This window comes from Sturnus vulgaris, chromosome 1, assembly GCF_052056855.1.
Source record: "Sturnus vulgaris isolate bStuVul1 chromosome 1, bStuVul1.hap1, whole genome shotgun sequence".
Lineage (NCBI taxonomy): Eukaryota > Metazoa > Chordata > Aves > Passeriformes > Sturnidae > Sturnus > Sturnus vulgaris.
Genome location: NC_142243.1, coordinates 131,665,349 through 131,686,172, shown reverse-complemented (window position 1 = coordinate 131,686,172; position 20,824 = coordinate 131,665,349). Strand labels below are relative to the sequence as shown.

At 41.3% G+C, this 20,824-nt stretch overlaps 1 protein-coding gene and 1 long non-coding RNA gene across 9 annotated transcripts in view; one reads left to right on the top strand and one right to left on the bottom strand.

The window, feature by feature from the left end:
- Window positions 1-682: 682 nt before the first annotated feature.
- TMEM64 (transmembrane protein 64) lies at window positions 683-13,056 on the top strand. The gene is made up of 3 exons (XM_014890743.2): window positions 683-1,450; window positions 6,995-7,150; window positions 10,434-13,056. The coding sequence occupies exons 1-3, from the start codon at window positions 683-685 to the stop codon at window positions 10,626-10,628; spliced, it is 1,119 nt and encodes a 372-aa protein (XP_014746229.1). The 3' UTR covers window positions 10,629-13,056.
- LOC148225527 (uncharacterized) overlaps window positions 11,790-20,824 on the bottom strand; it is a 183,075-nt gene continuing 174,040 nt past the window's right edge. For 6 of the 8 annotated variants that reach the window (XR_015807930.1, XR_015807923.1, XR_015807927.1 and 3 more), the window contains one exon: window positions 11,790-19,502. This is a non-coding gene — a long non-coding RNA (uncharacterized LOC148225527). The remainder of the gene's footprint in view (window positions 19,503-20,824) is intronic. The other 2 variants (XR_015807928.1, XR_015807925.1) reach the window with 1 other exon arrangement.

The following is a 20,824-nucleotide window of genomic DNA, read 5'->3' as shown; positions in this document are numbered from 1 at the left end:
TTATGACCCTGCCGGGAACGCTGGCTGCTGGCAGCGGGGCCGATGTGGGGCGCGGCCCGGGGCGGCTCGGGCGAGGCTGGCGGCGGGGCCCCGCGGGGACACACCCGGCCGGCGCGGCGCTCCCGGGCCGGGGCGGGGCGGGAGGCGGAGCCCTGGCGCCGCCGCCGAGCCCCTCAGCGGGGCCGGGCGCTGCTGCCGCCGGAGCCTCGCCTGGCCTCCTCCCTCCCGGGCTTGCCACATCGGCACCGCCGTTCCGAGAAGGCGCTTCCCGGAGCGGAGCAGGAGCTCAGCGCGGGGAGATGGAGCCCCGGTGCTGCCGCCGCCGCCGCTGTTCCCCGGGACTCGCGCTCCGCCAGGGCCGCCGCTGCCACTGCCGGGACGGAGAGAGCGGCCCCGCCGCCGTCTAACGCCGCAGCCCCGGCGGCGCGGCCGAGGCGGGAGGCGGCGCGGAGGCCGCCGCGGCCCCTCCGCCCGCCGGGCGGCGGCGAAGCGCGGCCCCCTCCTCCCCGCCCTCCCCGCCGCCGCTTCCCCGCCCCCGCCCGGCCCTCGGCCGGGCTCGGTAGCCGGGCCATGGCGGGGCGATGAGGGAACGGCCGCCCCTGCCCGCAGGTTGCGTGGGGAGGCGGGGAGCGAAGGGGCTGCGCGGCTCGGCGGCGCTGGAGCCGGGCGGCGCGGCGGGGGGATGCGGGGCGCGGGGGCCGCGGCGCTGCAGCTCCTCTCCCGGGCCGTGAAGCAGGCGGCGGCGCAGGGCGCCCGGCAGGACCTGGGCCGCTGGCTGTCCCGAGCCGCTGGGACGGCGGCGGGAGGCGGCGGCAGCGGGGACACCATCGGCTTCATCCCGGCGGAGGCGGCGGGGGCAGGCGGGCTGCTGCTGGGGCCCTGCGCGGAGCAGGACGGGCTGCCGCCCGCGGAGCTGCTGCTCTGCCAGCTGCCCGAGCCGGGAGGCGGCGGGCATGGGCTGGCCGAGGCCCGGGGCTGGCGCTGCTCCTGCTGCCTGCTGGGCACCTGCTGGTACAAGAGCTGCCTCAGCCTGTGCGTCCTGGCCGCCGTCTGCTTCGCCTCGCTCACCCTGGTGCGCCAGTACCTCCGGGACCTGCTGCTCTGGGCCGAGAGCCTGGACAGCCTGGCCGGCGTTCTGCTCTTCACCGTGGGCTTCATCGCCGTGTCCTTCCCGTGCGGCTGGGGCTACATCCTGCTCAACGTGGCCGCCGGCTACCTCTACGGCTTCGTGCTGGGCATGGGGCTGATGGTGTTCGGCGTCCTCGTCGGCACCTTTGTCGCCCACGTGGCCTGCAAGCGACTGCTGGCCCGCTGGGCACGGGCCAGGATCCAGGGCAGCGGGACGCTCAGTGCCATCGTCCGTGTCGTGGAGGGCGGCAGCGGCCTCAGGGTGGTGTGTCTGTCGCGGCTGACGCTGATCCCCTTCGGCTTGCAGAACGCCGTCTTCGCGGTGAGTCCCTGCCTGGGCTGTACGGCCGAGGAAGACAAGTGCTGGAAGGATGTCTTTCGGCGTAGTGGCTGCTGTTATTGCTGGAGGTTTCCTCCTCTCCTGGGAACAAGCCGTGGTTTCTCTCTCTTTTAACAACAGTAAAAACAACTCTCTCTGCTGCTCTTCTGTGCATGCAGAGGGACAGCAGGCAGATTGTTGAGTTGCCTTGCTCACTGGCGTTTTGTTAGAGTCTTTCAAGACTGTGATCTGGTGTTAGAATCACCAAGATGCTGCATAGCAAAATTTGTGGAGAACTCAGCAGTTATGAAGTGTCTGTGCTTTTAAAGTGATCCACTTTAACACCTGGCAAGAGTTGAGGAAAACTCTTGCCAGATCTTCCTAAACTGTTTAAGTAATCATATTGGAAAGAAAGAAGTGGACAGATTAAAATTCTTTCTCGGTGTGGTTGGTGTTTGTACCATGCATCTGGCAAATTGATATAGGATGTAAAGTCCGTGTGCACAAGACAGGTTGCAGGTTTTGAGCAGAGCAGGATGTAGCCTCAGACCTGAAAAAAGACAGTACTGTAGTGTGGCACCGAAAGTTAGTTTAAACTTGAGTCTGGAAAGGGGTTAGTCTTGCTTTTCTTTCTACTTTCAAGTGAAGATGGATACAGTCATTTGGTCTCTTTGATCATGTTAAAGGAAAAAGTAAAGAAGAACATGGAGGGTGGTTTTTTTTAGTATTGTTATGCTGCTGATGACAATTTCAGACCCTCATTGCTTCCCGAGTACTTTGTCTGAAGGATCTGGTTTTTGGCTGTGTTATGCCTCAGTTGTATCTAATAACTTGGTGAAATCAAAACAAAGCAAACTGGATTGTGAAATACTTTAAATGTTATCAGTAGCTTGTATGTTTGTTCTTTAACATAAGCGACTGTCTAAACATGTGTTTTGGTCTGCCACTTTGATATAGCCCACCTTTCTTTGCCTGTCTGCAGTCCTGATGCTATACCCTTTTGAAGCACATGCTCAATTTTGACAGAATCATCTGGCTGCAATTAGTAGGTCACCGAATACCAAATTTGTTTTTTAAGTAAAGTTTAACCCCTGCAATTTTGGGGTGTAACATCCACACCAAATATTTTAAATTGCTGCATATAAAACTGTGTATAGTGGATAATTCATCTCCAGAGCTGTAATCTCTATCCATAAGAGCTATAGCAACTTGTAATTTCTTTTTAAGCAGATCCTTTAACCATTTCCTTGTTAAGAATGAGAAACTGAACAGCTGAACCTCTGCTGGCTTTTTTTTTTTGTCAACCTATATTACTCCAGACTGAAGAAGCTTAGACTTGTCCAGCTGGGAGCGAGTCCCTCCTGGAGCCCAAGGTCCCTTATAGCAAATGAAGTTTCTGCTATGCTGTGACCCTCCTGAAGTGGGGAGAGCTGTTGTGCTCTGGTTGTTCTCAGCTTTGGGGTGTTACTTGCAGTAATCAGCAGATGATATAGAGTAGTACTGAATCTAAAGAACAGACCAGAGAATTACCAAGTTAAAATGATTTCCTTCCTGGCATAACCCTTCTGTTGGAAACACGATTCAGCAGAGGATTTGGGCCAGTTCAATATTAAAATGATGCTGTAAATCACTGTGGTTTGTGTTCTGCATATTCTGCAGGCTAAATAATTTTCTTTCCAAGTGGATGGTTTCAGTGTTAAAATAATAGGAAATGAGACGAAACCACATGCTTGATTTATGCCAAGTAACTTGGATGTTTTTTGCTAATTTTAGTTTGGTTATCTTTATTACTCCTGATTTACTACTTTATAGCATAGTCAAATAAAGCACAGTGTATACTCAGTTTTTCACTGAGAACATGTAATATGAGCTACTAGATCACTGAAAAGTGATGCATACAAATCTAGGAATTCAAGACAGTTTCTCATTTTGAATCAAGTTTAAGTTACGTAAAAAATAGTTTTCTACCTATATAGACCAAGCTGTCATTTCCTTTAAATCTCACTTATTTAAGAACTTAACACTTATTTTAAGTTTAAAGTGCATTTCCCCATGCTAGCAACTTCAGCAATGAATTTGAAAATAATTAATTTTTAAGCAACAGTGAACTTAAGAAAAAGTACACATCTTTAATTTTCCAGTGGTCTGGTCTATGCATGTTTTCTATGTGGATATTTTTAAGTAAACTGGAGATACTGAGAATATTTAATTGAGAGAGGAGGAAGGAAGTGACACACACGGTTCAGGGAGAGGAATAACCTTGATGTGAGCAGGGTCATCTGCAGGGCTGGGATTAAATGATTTCTACAAGCACTTGTTCGGTGGCATGTGCCATCTGCTGAGGGCTTTTGGGAGGTTGGCTTGTAGGGGATGTAGAGAAAGATGGAAGAGCTTTTTAGGATTTCATTAGTGAAGGAGTCATATCAATTCAAGCAGCACATGAAGAAAATTAACATAAATTCCTTAGCTTCTCACCAGCCAGACATGAAGATCTTGCTTCTTAAAAGGTCGTTCTGCTGATAGTAGAGGGGTGAGGTAATGCATTTGCTTGCCTTTCTGGAATCCAGCACTTCTAACTGAAAGCATGTTTGTATTTCTCTTTTGAGTGAGTTTTGCTTAATTGTCACTCCTGATGCCAGAGTGGCCTGGGCTCTTGGGGTGTGTTGATAGCTCTTACTGATGTGTTTGCCCACGCACGGCTCTCTCACCTTGGCAACTCTGGAGTGTTTTGAAGGCAGGTCTGTAAGGAGGCCTGGTATGCAGGTTATCATCTTCCCACGAGTTTGTTCTTGGAGTGAGATTTGTGCAAACTGGTTATTTGTAGTGCCAGATGTAGGTTAGGTGGAATTTAATACTTTTCCCCCTTGTTTTAAGGGGAATATTACATGAAATAAATAATGATTAAAAAATTTGAGTATTTAAGTGTGCATGTCTGGGTTCAGAAATGCATACAATGAAGTTGGAGTTGAAGAAATGGTACCTGCTTTGCAAGAGCATGCACACTGCTTCCTCTGCTTGTTAGAAAGTTGGATGCTGGTTTGTTTTTTTTTTTATTTACTGGGATTTTTTTGAGGGGGTGGTGTTGGCCTTTTTTGGGAGGGGGAAGGGCTGTTTCTGGGGGGTTTTATTTTGGGCGTTTTTTTGAGGAAAAAGAACCTGAGTTATCCTTTGGCCTTTGTCACTAAACCTGAATCTGAAACAGGGATTTGTAAACTGAGGGAAGAGAAATTGTGCTGAAGTCCCTAAAGAGATGGGTTCCCCCAGCAAAGTCCTGACAGAAACATTTATTCTTTGACAGTACTGAACCAAAGGTGTCAGCCACAAAAAATGCACAAAAGTTCAACGGGACAAAGCCCATCCAAGACTTAGTGGGGGAGTTTCTGTCTATTGTTATCAGTGCAATTAGGTAGTTCTTAGTTGTATTTGAATACAATTTAAATACATTTCTGTTATGGCCCATAACACAGTTGCATCTATGCTTGGTTTGGGATTTCAGGGTTAAATTTTGCTGGCTTGAGCTTTCACCAGAAACAGAGCCCTGGTAGGCTGTTAGGCAGCCTGGCCATGCAGATCCCATTTTGGCAGGTTCATAGAACATAAAGTTCCTAGAAATAAAGGTATGGTAAGCTGTAAGTTTTATTGATAATTTCTCAAGTTCCTTAGGCAGGGATGCTGTCCACTTCCTGTGCATTCTGGGGAAAGGGATATAAGTGTAGCTCTAAACCTACTGTTTAGTTAAAAGGGCGTCTCAAAAATTTTTTCACCCCCTCCTTAGCTTTCATTGCAGTGGGAAGCACAAGCTGCAATTCAGTGTATCCACTGGAGCAGTTTCCCCTTCATTTGGAAGCAAGCTCTCTTATGACTCTGGAGGTCCAATTGTTTCAGGACAGATCCAGGTATGCAGGTGTGTTGCTCTGCAACTGAAGTGTCCTTAATGCATCTACAGAAATGAGAGAGGTGCCAGGAGTTAAAGCAATCTTTGGAAGTTTCCCAGCTCCATTAGATGTAATGGTAGTGTCCTACTTAGCAAATCTTGCCTCTGCATTAGTATTTCAGAAACTTTTAATAGCAGCTCCTTCATTCCCTTGGCAATACGGGAAGTTTGGACTGTGCATTCTTATTACATGGCCCAGATTACAACAACGCTTAAAAAAGTCTTTTGAAAGTATTGGTCAAATGTGAAGTTCTGACATAATTATGTAATCCTTTTTCATTATAAATCTAAATTAATCTTGTCTAGAGAAGGAAATACAGTATTTGTGGTGCTGGTATATATTTCAGTCTGTGGGAAGTATAATATGCAGTGTGAAGTTTGGAAATGGCTTATTGGATCTTGTTCCAGTGAATTATTCTTAATCTTTATGCTTCATTGCATTCTGCTCCTCCATTGCCCTTCCTCCCAAAAACTTTCCACTGATGCTGCTTAGAGCTCTGAGAATTCAGCACTGTGACTTTCACAGTAACTAAAGTTTATTTTAAGAATAGCATGATGAAATGAATAACATTGCTGCTATTCTTTGGTCTTCAACATTGTGCAAAACTGGCAAGGTCAATAATTTCCATGTAGGCGCTCAATGTTGGGGCTGTTCTTAATTAGATCTGTTATTATCAACTGAATTGTCTGGAAAATTTATTGGACTGCTTGTTTTCCAAATCATCATTTCCATACTCATTTTTAACCCAGTTTCCTCTTGTTTTCTTTTTTCTTGTTAAATATTTTTTGGTCTCATACTGCTTGTCTTTAATATTTCCTGATAGCTGCTGATACTAATTTAGCTTCCACTGTGTACTTTGTTCCCATGTAAGCTCACACCTTCCCCTATTGATGCAGAACAGAAACATCACAGCAAACAGAAGAAAATACTGAAGCATTATTAGTATTTTTTCCAGAGAAATGAATAAAACCTATAGCGATGTGTACTATTTTGTTCACTAATTAAAGTGAGATGCAAAATACCTTTGGTAGATAATCTTAACGATACTCATATCAGTATAGGTATATATGGATATTGCTCATAGGGATCACTGAAAGACATGTATATCTTAATAAATCACAATTTGTGCTGGGCAAGTTATGTCTGCCATTCTGTTACCTGGATCATATTTAATACAGTGACATTTTGAACAATTACCTCTGGTATTATTTGCCATATACATAAAATGCAAAACAAGTACATTTTTGCTTTAGACCTTAGCATTGGATAAAGTCATTTTCTTCTCACAAGTAAATTCTCATAAATCTAAGGGCTCCATTCACCAGGTAAAAATAAATATCCCCTAGTTAGTGACTGTTGCACAGAGATGTTGCATAATGTAAGGTGAAATGAAATCAAACCTAGTAACATTAAAAAGGCCAGATAAAAACTAGATACATAGTGTTTTGTTCTATTATCTTCCCCCTGTGCATGAATCAAAGTTCCAATGAGGGAATATAGAATATTCTTTCATAATTTGCAGGGATGGTTGTGGAAAGTGGTAGTCTAGTTGTTTGTACACATAGATTGTGTTGGAGCTGCTTTTGATTTCTTACTCTTCCTATTTACTCAGATTACAGATTTATCACTACCCAACTACCTGATGGCTTCTTCACTTGGGCTGCTGCCTACTCAGCTCCTGAACTCGTACTTGGGCACTACCTTGCGCACCATGGAGGATGTGATTGCAGAACAAAGTGTTAGTGGCTATCTTGTATTCGGTTTACAGGTCAGTTAAAATAATTGCTTTCATAGACCTTTGGTAATGGTACTGTCTGTCTCTCCCTTATTTCTGTTGACTGCTAGATGCCCAGAAAGATGGGTTCCCAGTGTACTGATTTCTTTAGATTTTGTTTTATGCTCTGAGAAAAGCGTAACTCTCTCACACCTCACTGTTACACAAAGCAGAGTTTACTCAGCAATCTCTCTTTCTGACACAGTTTTTGGTAAGTTGTTGCAGCAGACCTCTTGATAGGGGTAGAAATGAGTCAAGACACAGAATCTCCTTCAACAACATGAAAAGGGTCCCGGTTTATTCTTCTTTACAGATCATTCAGCCTGACTCTGACTACAGCAAGTTCCTACTGTGGGGTCCAGCTGTAGACTCTGACTGCTGGCTATTTCCTGCTAGACCATGACTGCAAGTACTGATTTGCAGACTCTGACCACGGGCTCTAACAGCAGACTCTAACTCTATCAGACCCAGACTGACCTCATAGGAGATCTCTTACAGTAGTACCAGCCTTCCTTGTGTCTCTCTGGATTGTTCCTTCTTCCTCAGGGCTCCTCAAGGTCCTCTTTCTCCAGGCCCTCAGCCTCAAAGATGCCCCTGACTAGCCAACCCACCCCTTTTATCACACTTATCTTTATTAGTCACAGCTGTGATCCATTAAGGACAAGGCTATTCCTCTTCTTTGGTAATTAGTACAACTGTGACTTATTAGGGGCAAGATCGCCTGTAATCTCTTCTTCTACACATACAGTAAACTTCCTTCTTTTGCTGTTCTGGGGTGACTTTATGATGCTTGAATCCCCCCAGGTCTGTTCCGTTTGTGCTGGGTGCTGAGTTCTGCACCTTTAAGACTGGTTCCAAAATGAAGGGGGGAAGAAGTGTGTTTTCAGCGACTGCACTTGCTTCCCCCACATCCTTCTCCTGGACTGTGTTGTTGGCAGTGGACGGTGGGAGAGAGCTCTCCTTTGCTTTTTAGTTAGGTTTCTTTTAGCTAGCTGAGGCAGAGAACTTTCCCAGACTGTGGCTTTTCTTTTTCTTGGAGCTGATCAACTGTGCTCTAGACTGAAAAGCCAGAAAAATACTTGCCTTCTAGGATAATCTCCTGCTGAATTTTAGACTTGTCAAACCATGCCTACACAAAAGCTTGTGTGTGTGTAGACCCAGCACCTGTGCACTGTTCACTCAGCACTCAGCATACCCATTTTGCATAGATATTCAGGATTAAAAATGCTAGTAGTATAATAGAGTACTGTTTTCTTAATGCCTAAATCAGAATATCCTAATTTTACAAGTGAGTAAATTAATGAGAAGTATATCAACTACCTTTACATGACCTTAGCTCTTGAAATAATTTATCACTAAATTTTGGATGTAAGCTTTAAGTGTGAGACCATTATGAGCATAGAGTATGGGTATTTCAGAATTATATATTAAAAGCTCCTTAGACAGTGACAGTACTTCAAGCTGTGTTTGACTAGCAATTACCATGGTTTACAGACTTTCAGTAGGTACTGCAGTAATTTCTGTTTCCTCAGTTTCTACAGTCATAAAGCTGATTTTTAATGATGCTACCATAGAAAACTAAGTCTAGGACCATTTTAAACACACCTTCCACCTTTACCCCGAAATTTGTGTGCTCTTAAATAGAACATAAAATTTATAGCTTTCATGAAACGTGGTTACGAGTATTAAAAAAGCCTTTGTAAGTGTAGTGTAGATAGTCTTGATAAGCCAAAGAGAAAATAAATGGTTTCTTGATCAGCTCTTATTTTAGTCATGAGATGTTATTTCCAGAGTAGTAGTTTTTAGTGGTCTTTTGCTTTTTCCCCCCTATATATATATATATATATATATTTTTTTTTTTTTAAATTGACGTTGACTCTCCTTTGCAGATTATATAGGTTGTAACATAAGTCTTGCTCAGGTAAGTGGTAGCTGGATAGCCTGAATGTTTTAAAAGGATTACTAATCTTCTTGAGACCAGTCCTTGGGATGTGACTGAATAACTGAAGGGGACACCTTTAGTGGAGAAATATTTGCGTTCTCCCACTGTCTCTCAGGAGTGTGCGGATTGCTTTGCCTGGATGAACTTTGATGGGACTTTGATATAGTGAATAGCTCTGAAAATCCTTCACATTTCATGGTTGTCTATGTGTATATTTTAAATTATTTATCTAGGGGGCTAGGTTACTGGTAGTAATATTTCTAAGCCAAATCAAATTTAAATATTTGGATAAGTTTCTAGAATAGAATTTTTCCTATCTTTTAAAAAATTAGTGTCTAGAGTATAATTGTGAATCTTATATTGGCCAGCTTTTGAAATGTGTAACATTTCAAAATGTTACACATTACAAAAGCTGGCCAGTATAAGTTGGTGAGGAACATCATTTTTGCCATAAGGGTACTCAAGCACTGGAGCAGAGGGCCCAGAGGAGTGGTGAAATCTCTGTCTTTTTACAGTTTTCAAGACCTGACTGGACACTAAGTTCTGAGCAGCCTGTTCTGATCTTCCAGCCAGCCCTGCTCTGAGCAGCTGGTTGGGCTAGAGAGTGCCAGGGTGCTTTCCAGCTGTAGTTGTCCTGTGCTCATACTTGTCAGTTGTCTTACTCAGAGATATTCCAGCACCATCTGCTATGCTGACAGGTGTTTTAAGCAATAGTCCTCAATGTTAAAGAAAACATAGCCCTACAATTATTAATGAAGTTCAGGTTTTAGACTCAGAACTCTAGATTATGTTGTAAGTAATAGAGCTTCTCTGCTTTTTTGAAAGGAAGCTGCAGTTTCCAGCTAGTTAATGTTCTTTAAAAAAGGCAGAGGAGCTTGCTTCTTTCAGAGGGACTCTAACTGTGATACACTTTGATTTTTATTTGAAGATTTTATCTTTTTTTCTTTTTCCTAAGGAGGATCTGTTAAAAACTTGAGTGGTGTTTTACTGAAGAGAGAAGGTGAAAGGATTGCTTTATTAACAAGTGTATGGATTTCAACAGAAAGAAAGAAACTTACCTTTTCAATTTATAGAAATATTTTAATTTCTACTTAAGTCTGCGTTCTGATGTGCTGGTTACATTGTTAGCATATGTAGGTTTAGAGCTACACAGGGGCTAAGTTCATCTTTCTTCCGATGTCTTGCCTGTGAAGCTTTGAGTCAAAGCTTTTGAGGTTTTTTTTGAGATGCCTTCATGTATCTTAGCATTGACAACGTTTTGTTTCATTCAGATCAGTTGCTTTGTATTCATTCCCACAGTCTATGCAGCCTACAACACTCTTGTTTTATTTGCAGATTGTCATAAGCATAGGACTCTCGTTTTATGTCGTTCACCGGGCTCAAGTGGAACTCAATGCAGCTATTGTAGCGTGTGAAATGGAAATGAAGACGTCGCTTGTTAAAGACACTCAGCCAAGCATCAATGGCTCGACCACATACTGCAACAAGAGGACAGTAGCATTCTCTGGAGGGAGTGTCAATATTGTGTAATTTCAAGTATTAATGACTAAGAAAGGTTTTGTGAACCTGAGACAGAAATATCTTGAACCTTGCCTAAGAAATATCTATGGACAATTGAAATAGATTTTTAAAAAATTACAAGTGATTACAGGTTGTACTGTGGCACAAACCAACCGACCAGCTGTTTAATTGCACATGGGGTGACTTCTAGCAAGACAAGGAAGATGGCAAAGTAACTTAAGATGTAAATGCAAATTTGGCTACACCTTTGGTCATTTTTTATGCCTATCATGGCCTGTAGTCTGCACTTTAGTTTTTTTTCCTTTGCTCCTATAAACTGAGAAATGCTTCTATAAACAAAAAAGTAGCACAGAGGTAAATATTTTTCTGCTTAGCATTATTTATAAGGCTAAATAATTATATACAGTAGAATTATATTACTGATAAAGGTGAATGAGAAAGTATGCAATTCAATGTATGTTATTCTTGAATGTGTTTTTGCTTTGGAATTGCTTCCAGAACTTGGAGTGTAATATTTAGCTAATGATGGGACCATTTGGCTTTTTCTTCATTTTTGATTTAAAAGAAAAATAGAACCCTATATAAAGTTTTGGTTGAATGTATTTTTCTAAGTCATTACAAATGTTGCAGAGCCATGCAAATGTATTTACACAAGCTTAAATCCTACATTGTGGGACTGAAGTGCTCTTAAATTACATTTTAAGTTACACTGTGTAATATGCAAAGTACAAGGGAAAATGCAGAAGTTAGATTGCAGTGACTATTTGAATGACACTTAATTGGTTTTGCCACCTTGGTGATTGTAACAAAGGGCTGTTCCACGTTAGTCCTATATATGATATTTTTAATTGTTAAAAGGATGAAGTTTTTCAGCTCACATGCATGTGGTAAGGCTTCTAGAGCAGGGAGCTAAATCTCTGCTCTAAACAGAATGATGGGATATTAGCAGTACTAATTTTACAAGAAGGTGGCCTTTATTTTGTAAGTGAATCCCCTCTCCCTTTAAAAAGCTTTAAAAATTCACTTTGGTTGGCACATCTTTTGTACTAGTTTTACATTTTTTAAAAGACGCAATCTATTAGAAATTTCATGAGAGTGAAGAAACGAAAACTAGAGGTTCTCCTTGGAAAAAGAAATAATCCAGTAATGGAGAGGACAGCAATGTCTCTGAGACTCAGGAATTCTGACTCCATTTTTGCAAGACAACACTGTATTGGATACTGCTTCTTTTACGCCTGCTGTGGACTGTTTTTCACTGCATTTAAATAGACTGGATAACCTGATGGTAACTTGTGTGTGTGTGTCTGAAAGAAAAACAACAATAATGCCTGAACACAGTGTTCTGTATGTGTGAGTTTCATATAGATAAACATACCAATGTTCAATGGCTCAAACACACGCAAGTCATCTGATACAAGAACAATGTAAAGTATGGCTTCTTTTGTAGTTACTTTGTGCGAGTTTTTAAGGACGCTTTCGGTCTTCAAAATTTTTGTGTTATTTTCTAACAGTATGACTGCCTCCCTTTGGTAAGGTTGGTGGTAGGGTCCAAGCATTTTTGCCTTCTTGAGAATAATGGGTCTTCAAGGCCATTTGAAGCAGAGATGTGAGAGCCTCTATCAGCCTTACTGAGAGGATGGGTGGCACTCGTGTAACCAAACATCTGTGCGTTCCTTCGTAGTGGGAATTCCATTTTGTTCTTTAAATATGTATCCTTTGCAGGTTAGGGTTCTTGGGTCCTGCAACCTAAAGAACTGAACTGGTTCAATTGAAGCAACAAAGTTCAGATTGTCTCCTTTCTGTTGTTTTGGGGCTTTTAGGTTTTTTTTTTTTGGTTGGAGATTTTTTGGTTTTGGTTTTTGTTTTGGTTTTGGGTTTAGTTTTGGGTTGGTTGGTTGGTTTTTGAAAAGGCAATCTGTATATACCTGGAACTGTTTCTTCACACGTCTTTGCCTCTGACAGCTCCTGTGTGAAAACAAGAGAGCCAGATAACTTTTCGATGGCGTTATTTGTCATCATAGTATAATTGAGTCCTTTCTTAACTAAAGAGGGTTTTTTTTCTTTGTTTCTTGTCAAGAGCAGTCCTTCAGTGAACTGATCTGAACTTTGCTCCATCTTGCCAAATGAAAAATAGTGTTTTGAAGAAGGTATCTCTTTCTTTGCATTTTTAAACTAACTTAAGGTTGCGTTGATTATTTGAAACATTTCCCAAATACGTATTTTGAAGTGCTTTTATTTCCATTACATTTTGTAACCAGAGTAACTTCACTATGTGAACACTTTTGTAGTATGGAGTTAGTTCTTAAGACTTTTGCATTTTGCTTGATACTTGTAATATTTGTGTACAAGTTAATGGGAAATGTGCATTAAAAGGAACTTTTCTGTACCATGCCAATCATAATTTTATACAATAAATTCACTCAAATTTCTTTAAAGGCATATGTGTTAAATGTTTAAGTTGCTGTGACACAGTTGGAAAGAAGATACAGTGGAGTCTGCATCAATGGAGAAACAAGTTAGAATTTAAGGATGAAGTCCGTGGGTGGGGAGTTACTGACAAGGGAAATAGACTTGATTTTTACTTTTGTTTAATTAAATGCATGGTTAATTCTATTAGATACTTTAAAGGTTTGGTATTTGCAGCTGCCTTTTTGATAAAAGAATAAGCATACATGTGCTTATGAGAAACATGCTACAAAACTGCAAGATGATTGATATTTCTGAACATAACAGTAGTAAAAGTGATGTAATTATTGTATTGATTGATGTAATTATTATTTTTTTAAGATAGGCTCCCTACCTAGTCTAGTTAAAATCCACAAAGGTATGAATCTAGTTTAAACAATATGTGGCAAGTCACCTTCAAGAATATTTTGAATTGCCATGATGGTGACATTTCTACGTTTTTTATATGAAAGATATATGATAGATACCTAAAGGGCAGGTCGTAAAGAAAAAATCTCAGCTGCATGGCACCAGTTTTCCTTCTGCTTTCTGGTAAGTACAACTGTCCAGTATATTTGTCAAAATTTAGACTAAGCATCAGTGAGAAAAACCTTTTTTTTTCCCCAGGGTTTTATATACTGTTTCCATACTGATTTTTTCCCAATAACTTAAGCAAGTATTGTTGAGGTCAAATTGGAAGAATGGAAAAGAATGGAAATGGATTTTGACTGACTGAGATAACTACGGTCATCAGTTGTCTTGCAAATAATCTAGGATATGATTCGTAAGATGAAATATCGTTCCCATTCCCACTGTGGTCATTTTTAATGGCTCAAGTAAAGAGCCTGGGTAGCTTTGTGACAGGCTTTCTCACAATAATTCAAAATTGGTACTAGCCCTGTCTGTAAGATGATGGTTTGTGCATAAGGGGATAGGAATCGATTGCAGAAGGGGAGCTGATGCAAATTGTGGTTCTGCTGTGCAAAACAGCTTGTCTCTGTCCTCTCCAGTCCTGGAGAATTAGTGATGTGTCTGGCAGCATGGGGTAATGAATCTAACAAATCCTCTCTTCGTGGACTTGAGCATTTGTCTTGCACTACCCTGCTGTATTGATTTTTAATTTATATTAATTTATTAGTGATAAGTAGCAAGAAGCTGAGTCTGCGGTGTCAATCCTGTCCATTTCCTACTACAATATATTATCCTGGTGTATTGCTAAACTTAAAATTACATTTTAATGAAGTCCTAAGTTCATTAGTGTAAGTTAAGTGCTCCTTTCTAGCCAAGTGACTAATGTGTAGGTGGTTGGCTCTGGATTCTTGATTCATTTGGGAAATTAGCTGGGCCAGATTTGCTGTTGTGAGAGTGAAAAGTCCTCTGACTTTCCTGCTAATTATTTAGAACTTCAAATGCATTGTTAAAGATATTAGCAGAACAGGTTTAATGTACTGGGGGCTTTGCTTTGTTTTAGAACAGAAGTCATTAGCAAGATAGTGGAAGGGTTTGTTCTGCCTGATCCTGAGACTTGAATATTAGATGTCATCCTTTTTGGGAGACAGTGTTTCCACATGAGCTTATGTCAGTCAAGGTAATTAAGTACTGGCTTTGGTGAAGAGAATGTAAAACTTGGATCATCCAGTCAGTGTGACAAGTCTTTTTTCCTCATGCAATCTCCAGCCCAGCACAGTTTGGCATTAGTGATTGCAGTGCATTGCCTCCCACCCTTCCTCTGCTGGAGGAGGAATTTAGAGAGCTGCAAGTTGTTCATGCTGGAGGAGAAGAAATAATCATCTGTGCACAGTGATCACAGTTTGAAGAGTTAATTGTAATGTTCCCAGGCCTTCGAATACACCTAAGTGCCTTGGTTTTGTAATTGCCAAATCCTTTGCCAACTTCTGCTTTCCACGGCAGGGCAGCTGCATAGCCTTACCTAGAGGCAGGTCAGCATTTTCTCTTCTAGAGAATTCTAGCATGCTTTGACTTTTAGATCTCTTAACTTCTGAAATAATCTTCTGCTGACTTTTCTGTAAATTAGAATGGTTTCGTTTGTCCCAATAACAGGGTAAGATCACCTGGGATACAAATCTCTGTACCAAGTGGTGTTTGTGCCTGTGTGAGCTCCCTTTGCTGAATGTGAGGTGTTTCCCTCTTTTCCCTGTAAGCTGCAACTGTTCCCCTTAAAGTCAGTGGGTGGGTGGGTGGCTGGGAGGAAGGACGGAAAGGCCTGTGGTGATGAACTATTCTAATAAAAAATTTTCACTGTGCTTTAGAAACTTGATTGCTTAAGATCGCAAATATTCTCCATTTAATGTGAGAAATGGTAGGTGGTGAGGGGAATAGACTAATGAATTCTCTGATTTTTGTGAGGGAGTAACAATTTGCTTGAATAGATGATGAAGTACCTAGATGATAGAGGGTTGTTTCTTTGGTTGGATTTTTGGGGGTGGAGAGGGATGGGGGTGGTACTACTGGAAGTAAATAATGCGGAAATGGCAACAGTATGAAGCTTTAAACCTTGACTTTTTATGACTGTTTCAGATGTCTTTTACAGCTATTGGGGATAGTGTCACAGAAGAAGCTGGAGTTTGGTGGTTTTTTTGAGCTGAACACTCAAAGAGTGTTTCTCATTTTCTGGAGAACGTACACCTCTGCCTCCAGAGCCTGCTTTTTTAACTTGAGCTAGAGAGGTCCAAACCAGAAGCAATGGCTAGATCTCATCAAAAGTGGAACATTTATTGCTGCCCTTTTGATGTCTTATGCAGCAGCAGCACATGGCAGATGGTTTGCCTGCCTGAAAGGCTTCCTTTTTGCCTTGCTCTGCTTTGCCTGGCACAGGTGGTGGCTGGGGGAGGAAGAGCTATGCACTTGCCATTTGCTTTTCCACCAGTGGGGAGGCAGAGATTGCTGAGCTGAAGCCAGAGGTTGGTCTATGTCTTTCATCCCCAAACCACTATGAGTAGCTTCCTTTCCTTGTGATCTAAAAAAAAAAAAAAAAGAAATTAGAAAACCAAACCAAAATAAATGATAACTTAAAAAGCCCCCAGACACTGCCACCCAAGAAAGCTTCAGAACTGGTAAAATTCATACCAGTAAATTAATATTCTATATATTTTCCCACGGATGTAAATTGAGGTACAAAATTATGGTTTTTTTTCTCTTCAGGCAGCTGTAAGTATTCTCTTTCACTCTCAGCAGCTCCTGCATGAAGTTCTCCAGTCAGTGAGCTTGTGAGGGACCAGTGCTGTGGTCGCCATGCAGGGATTTCCTTGCAGCTGACATTGGACAGAATCACTGATTTCCAACCATCCTCATGTGGTGCTGAATCTTAGGGTTTCTCAGCTTTGGAAGCCATAGCCATGTGCACATGTGCAGCTCCAAGGTCGTATAGACTGGTGCTTTACAAGCATTTTGTGTTGCATTTGTGTTGTGTTTTGTGGGAAGGCTGCAGTGGTTGTTACATGGTGTGTGTCTTTGCAGGTTTTAGCCAGAGCACAGTTGATTTTTGTGCAGTGAGTTGAAATGTATTTCTCTGTCTACAGCATGCCTCTTTCCCCCTGCCCCCATGGCAGCCACAGCAGTTTATCAGATGTAGTTATCATTTGGTTTGCAGGCAAAAAGAGGACTCTGCTATGTGTACATGCTGGTCCATCATGGAGCAGAGGTTTTTTTGGTGGCTGTCTCAACTGAGGAATTTATTTGTCTTTTTTCCACCTACATCGCTCAGTCTAATGATAGACATTCTCTCTTCTTGCAATGGATGCTTCCTTAAATTAAGTTGGCTATGGTAGTGTTCTTCCCAACAAGCTTGGAGGTGGGAAAATGGCAGGGTCTGGAGAAATAACTCTAGACCCCCCAGAGGCCTGGCATTTGTGATGGGGAAAAGTCTTATAGTAATGAGTTTAAAAAAATGTTTCCATAAATAAGCAGTTTGAGAATTTAAAATTCAGAGGAGGAAGGGGAAAGTTGAAATTAGTGGAAAGAATATTAGTATACTTAGCAGGAGGTAAAAACCATGGCATCTATAATTAGAGGACTTTATTCTCTCCTTTTCAGTGAGTCATTCCATAAAGTATGGATTAAATGTATGTTTTAAATCCTTTTTACTTGCTAAAACCTGAATAGGAAAAGGAAAGGGAGTCACAGAAGAATGTGTTAACAATGCAGAAAATGCAGACTTGTAAAGATTACTGAATATTAACTTTGAGACAAGGCAGAAGGTTGGTTTTTTAAGTGGCAGGTATGTTGGTACAAATCTACTTTTCTTCATTATATCTGCTTTGATAAACAGTAAAGGTAAAGGAAAGGTAGCCATGTAATGAAGCATGGGTAGATTTGTATCACATGGGTTATATTCTCTTGGAGAAAAATCCTTGAGTATTCAGTTTTTCTCTTGGAGAAAAGTCCTTGAGTATTCAGCTTTTGGAGTTAAGTGTAGAGCAGAAATATCTGATGTTCTCTTCCTATGCTCCATGCTGTGTAGGAGCCACTTCAGTGTCTCAGAATTGGCCAAACGTGTAGCTGTGATAATGTGGCATAAACCAGAGCAAATAATCTCTCCCCCTTAGCAGCAGCTCTAACCATCTTAGAACTTGATAAAGGAAAGCTGGGAGATGCACCTGCACTTTTTGATAATGGATATCATTGTCCTTAATGATACTTAAAATGCTTGAGGTACTTTTGATGGAAGCCCTTTACAGGTGTAGTGTGTGATTACGTTTGTCTAAATAAGAGGTGAGTTTTTTCATAAAAAAAAACCAAAAACCCTGTTATTTTCTCCTATATTTAAGAATTAACATATCCAAGTTGGGAACTTCTGCCTTGAACAAATGAGATCATTTTGACCAGCTGAAGTTCCAGAAGAGCTGTTTGTCTCCAGGTTTTATTATAGAGTAACCCTTATTATAGTCTAACCCTTGCTGAGCTCATATCCAGTTAGATCTGTTCACCTGAGGGCAATATCTGGTTGAGGCTTAAATATCTCTGAGGGTGGAGGATGCAGAGGCCTGGATGATCTGGTCCAATCTTTGACCAACCTTATGGTGAAAGAATTTTTCCTTGTGCTTGGTTGGAATTTCTTGTGCTGCACTTTGTGTCCATCGCTTCTGTAACTGAACACGTCTGGGAAGATTCTGGCTCTGTCCTCTCTTCCTGCCCAGTATGTAGTCAAAGACAGCAGCTGAATGGAAGCTGGGGGCTACAACTCCCTCAGAGGCACTTCTGCTATGCAAGAGCCCAGCAGGAATGAGCAGGAGATGCTGGTGGGAGACTGCTGCTGGGGGCTTGGTACAGCAACGAGGAAATTGGGGCTGAGCAGAGGTGCAAAAGGTCATGTTCTTACATTCAGCCCTGCAGGTCAAAGAAATGCACAATTCCTTGGATTTGTTGTTTCTCTGTGATTGTAATGAAATACATGCGCTGTGCATATTTATGTTGCAAAAGAGTTATTTGTGCATGAAGCTCATGGAGGAGGAGAAAGGCATCTCCAAACACGGACCTGACCAAGTTACAGCTAGAGAACAAAGAAGAATATGATATCCCAAGTGACATCTCAGACCAATTCTGGTTTTATTCTGCTGCAGAATATGCATTTTTGCCTTTTTATGCAGTAGCTTCTTAGACATGTCCCCAAAACTTGAATTTTTGAATCGTTGTATTTAAATGCTTAAATTAAGTATCTATATCACATATTGTTTGATTCCAAGATTTTCTCTTAAATGCCATGGTAATTATTAAAGTGTGCTTTTCAAAAAGTCAGCTTAAAGTAATATTGGTAAAAATGATACCAGAATATCAGCTATTCAGACCAGAGTGTTTTTCTTCCTAGAGGTATCTACAATAAAGACAATTAAGACAAATGTCCAAACACTTGCAAATAAATGTTTGTGAAATCATTGTGAGTCATTTTCAGATTATGCTGCCTTGGCAACTGTTTTATTTTTCCTATTTTGTAATGATAGTGGGTATTTAACAGTAGCAGGACAACAGTAAATGCTGCCAGCACAAGAGAAGGAAATAATTTGCCTGAACTTCTCAAAGTCCTGTTATGTACAGTTAGTATTAGATATCCAGAAAGCAGTTTCTCTAAAGTAGTTTTGTGCCTAAAAGATGTCTGAAGCCATGTGCTAAGGGTCTCTAAAGCATTTCAGCACTCAATTCCACTGAACACTTCTGATGTTTTCCAGTGCTTTTAAGGGGTGGTTTGTGACCTACTGCATATGTATTACTCAGTCTAGTATTTGGAGAGGCACAGGAGGATCAGAATGGCAGCACTGTGTTATCTTCTGCAAAGCAGCAATTCACTAATCCTGATTCCCACTGTTTTCTGAACTTGCCAGCTTTTGGAGATCTTCACTCGTGATGAATCAAGACACTGTGATAAATATGTCATGCCTCTTGGAGAAGTACAGTCTCTTGTTAAGTTGCCTCGGGCATGCTTCCCTGTAGTTTGGAACAAAAGAATTAGAATTTTATATACTTTTCTTGAAATCTTGCTGAGCCCTAATCTACCTAGATGTTGTCATTTAAATGCAGACTGCAGAACAGGCTCAGAAGTACACTCAAATCACAAGTGAAGGATGTGACAGTATTGAAATATTGGACAGTGAACCAGACCTGCTCCCTACCATCATCTTAAATTACTCAACCTAAATCATGAGGAGGCTGTTAGCTGGAGCTGCAATGTAATTCAAAGCAAAAGTGCTGCTTGCTATATATGGCTTCACTTTGCTCTAGAGATCACTCAGCATATGTCTGAGATGATCCTGAAGAAAGTAGTGCTGACACATTTTGCTTGTACTCTTTGTACTATGCACAGGAAGAGGGAGGAGGCGTGGAACAAAGAGGTCAGGAAATTGGTTGCTCATATATATATACACATATATATGTATATATATATATATGTATGAGACTGCAGATTAAATAGGCTCACAGCTTTGTGATCTCAGGCACACAGACATTTTGGACTTCAGAGTCCATTTCTTCTTAATCTGAACAAAGAACCTCAGCAATAGTGCGGTTTTAATCTATAAAACAATTTTGCACACAGGGTTTTGTGAGACGCTGTGTCTGTGTGCTTGCAGGTCAAAAACCACTTCTCAAAATCTTGTCCTTACAAAACCAGCCTGAAAGTCTCGTCTCTGAGAGGGATTTTGTGGAACTAACTCTGAGCTGCTGCACTAGTTCATTGCAGGGAGGAACACCAAGAAGCCATGCTGCTAATTCAGAAGTCTGCAGCTTGCATGAAATTCTTCAGCTGCCATTTGAAAAGGCTGAAATTTTGCAATAAAAATTAGTAGCAATAAGGAAGGTCTATTATCTTGTGTCAGTATTATAATAATATTAACTTCATATGGATTCCAAGAACTCTGTGTTATATTTAGATTTGTGTCCTCTGACGTATGCTTAGCAGTTTTGGGATTTAATAATAAATTAAAATACAGATGGCACCCACTCTGGAACTAGATGGATTATCTCATTGTAAGATATTGGAACTGGAGAAGATAAAAGCAAGACCAGTTGTATTTTATAATTGCAGTATAATTTAATCTTATATAAATTTAAGGTTTTATATCAGTATGTCCATATATAGATGCATTAAATCTCTAGCTCTTACTTATTTTCAACTTTCTTAAAGGCTTTAGAATATGCTTAGATGAAAAAATCAGTATGCTAAATATTTCAAGCTGGAGGGATGAGAGAGAACTTCCCCACTGTATCTGACATCCTTCCCTTGCTCTGGTTAACCAAAAAACCCCTTCATT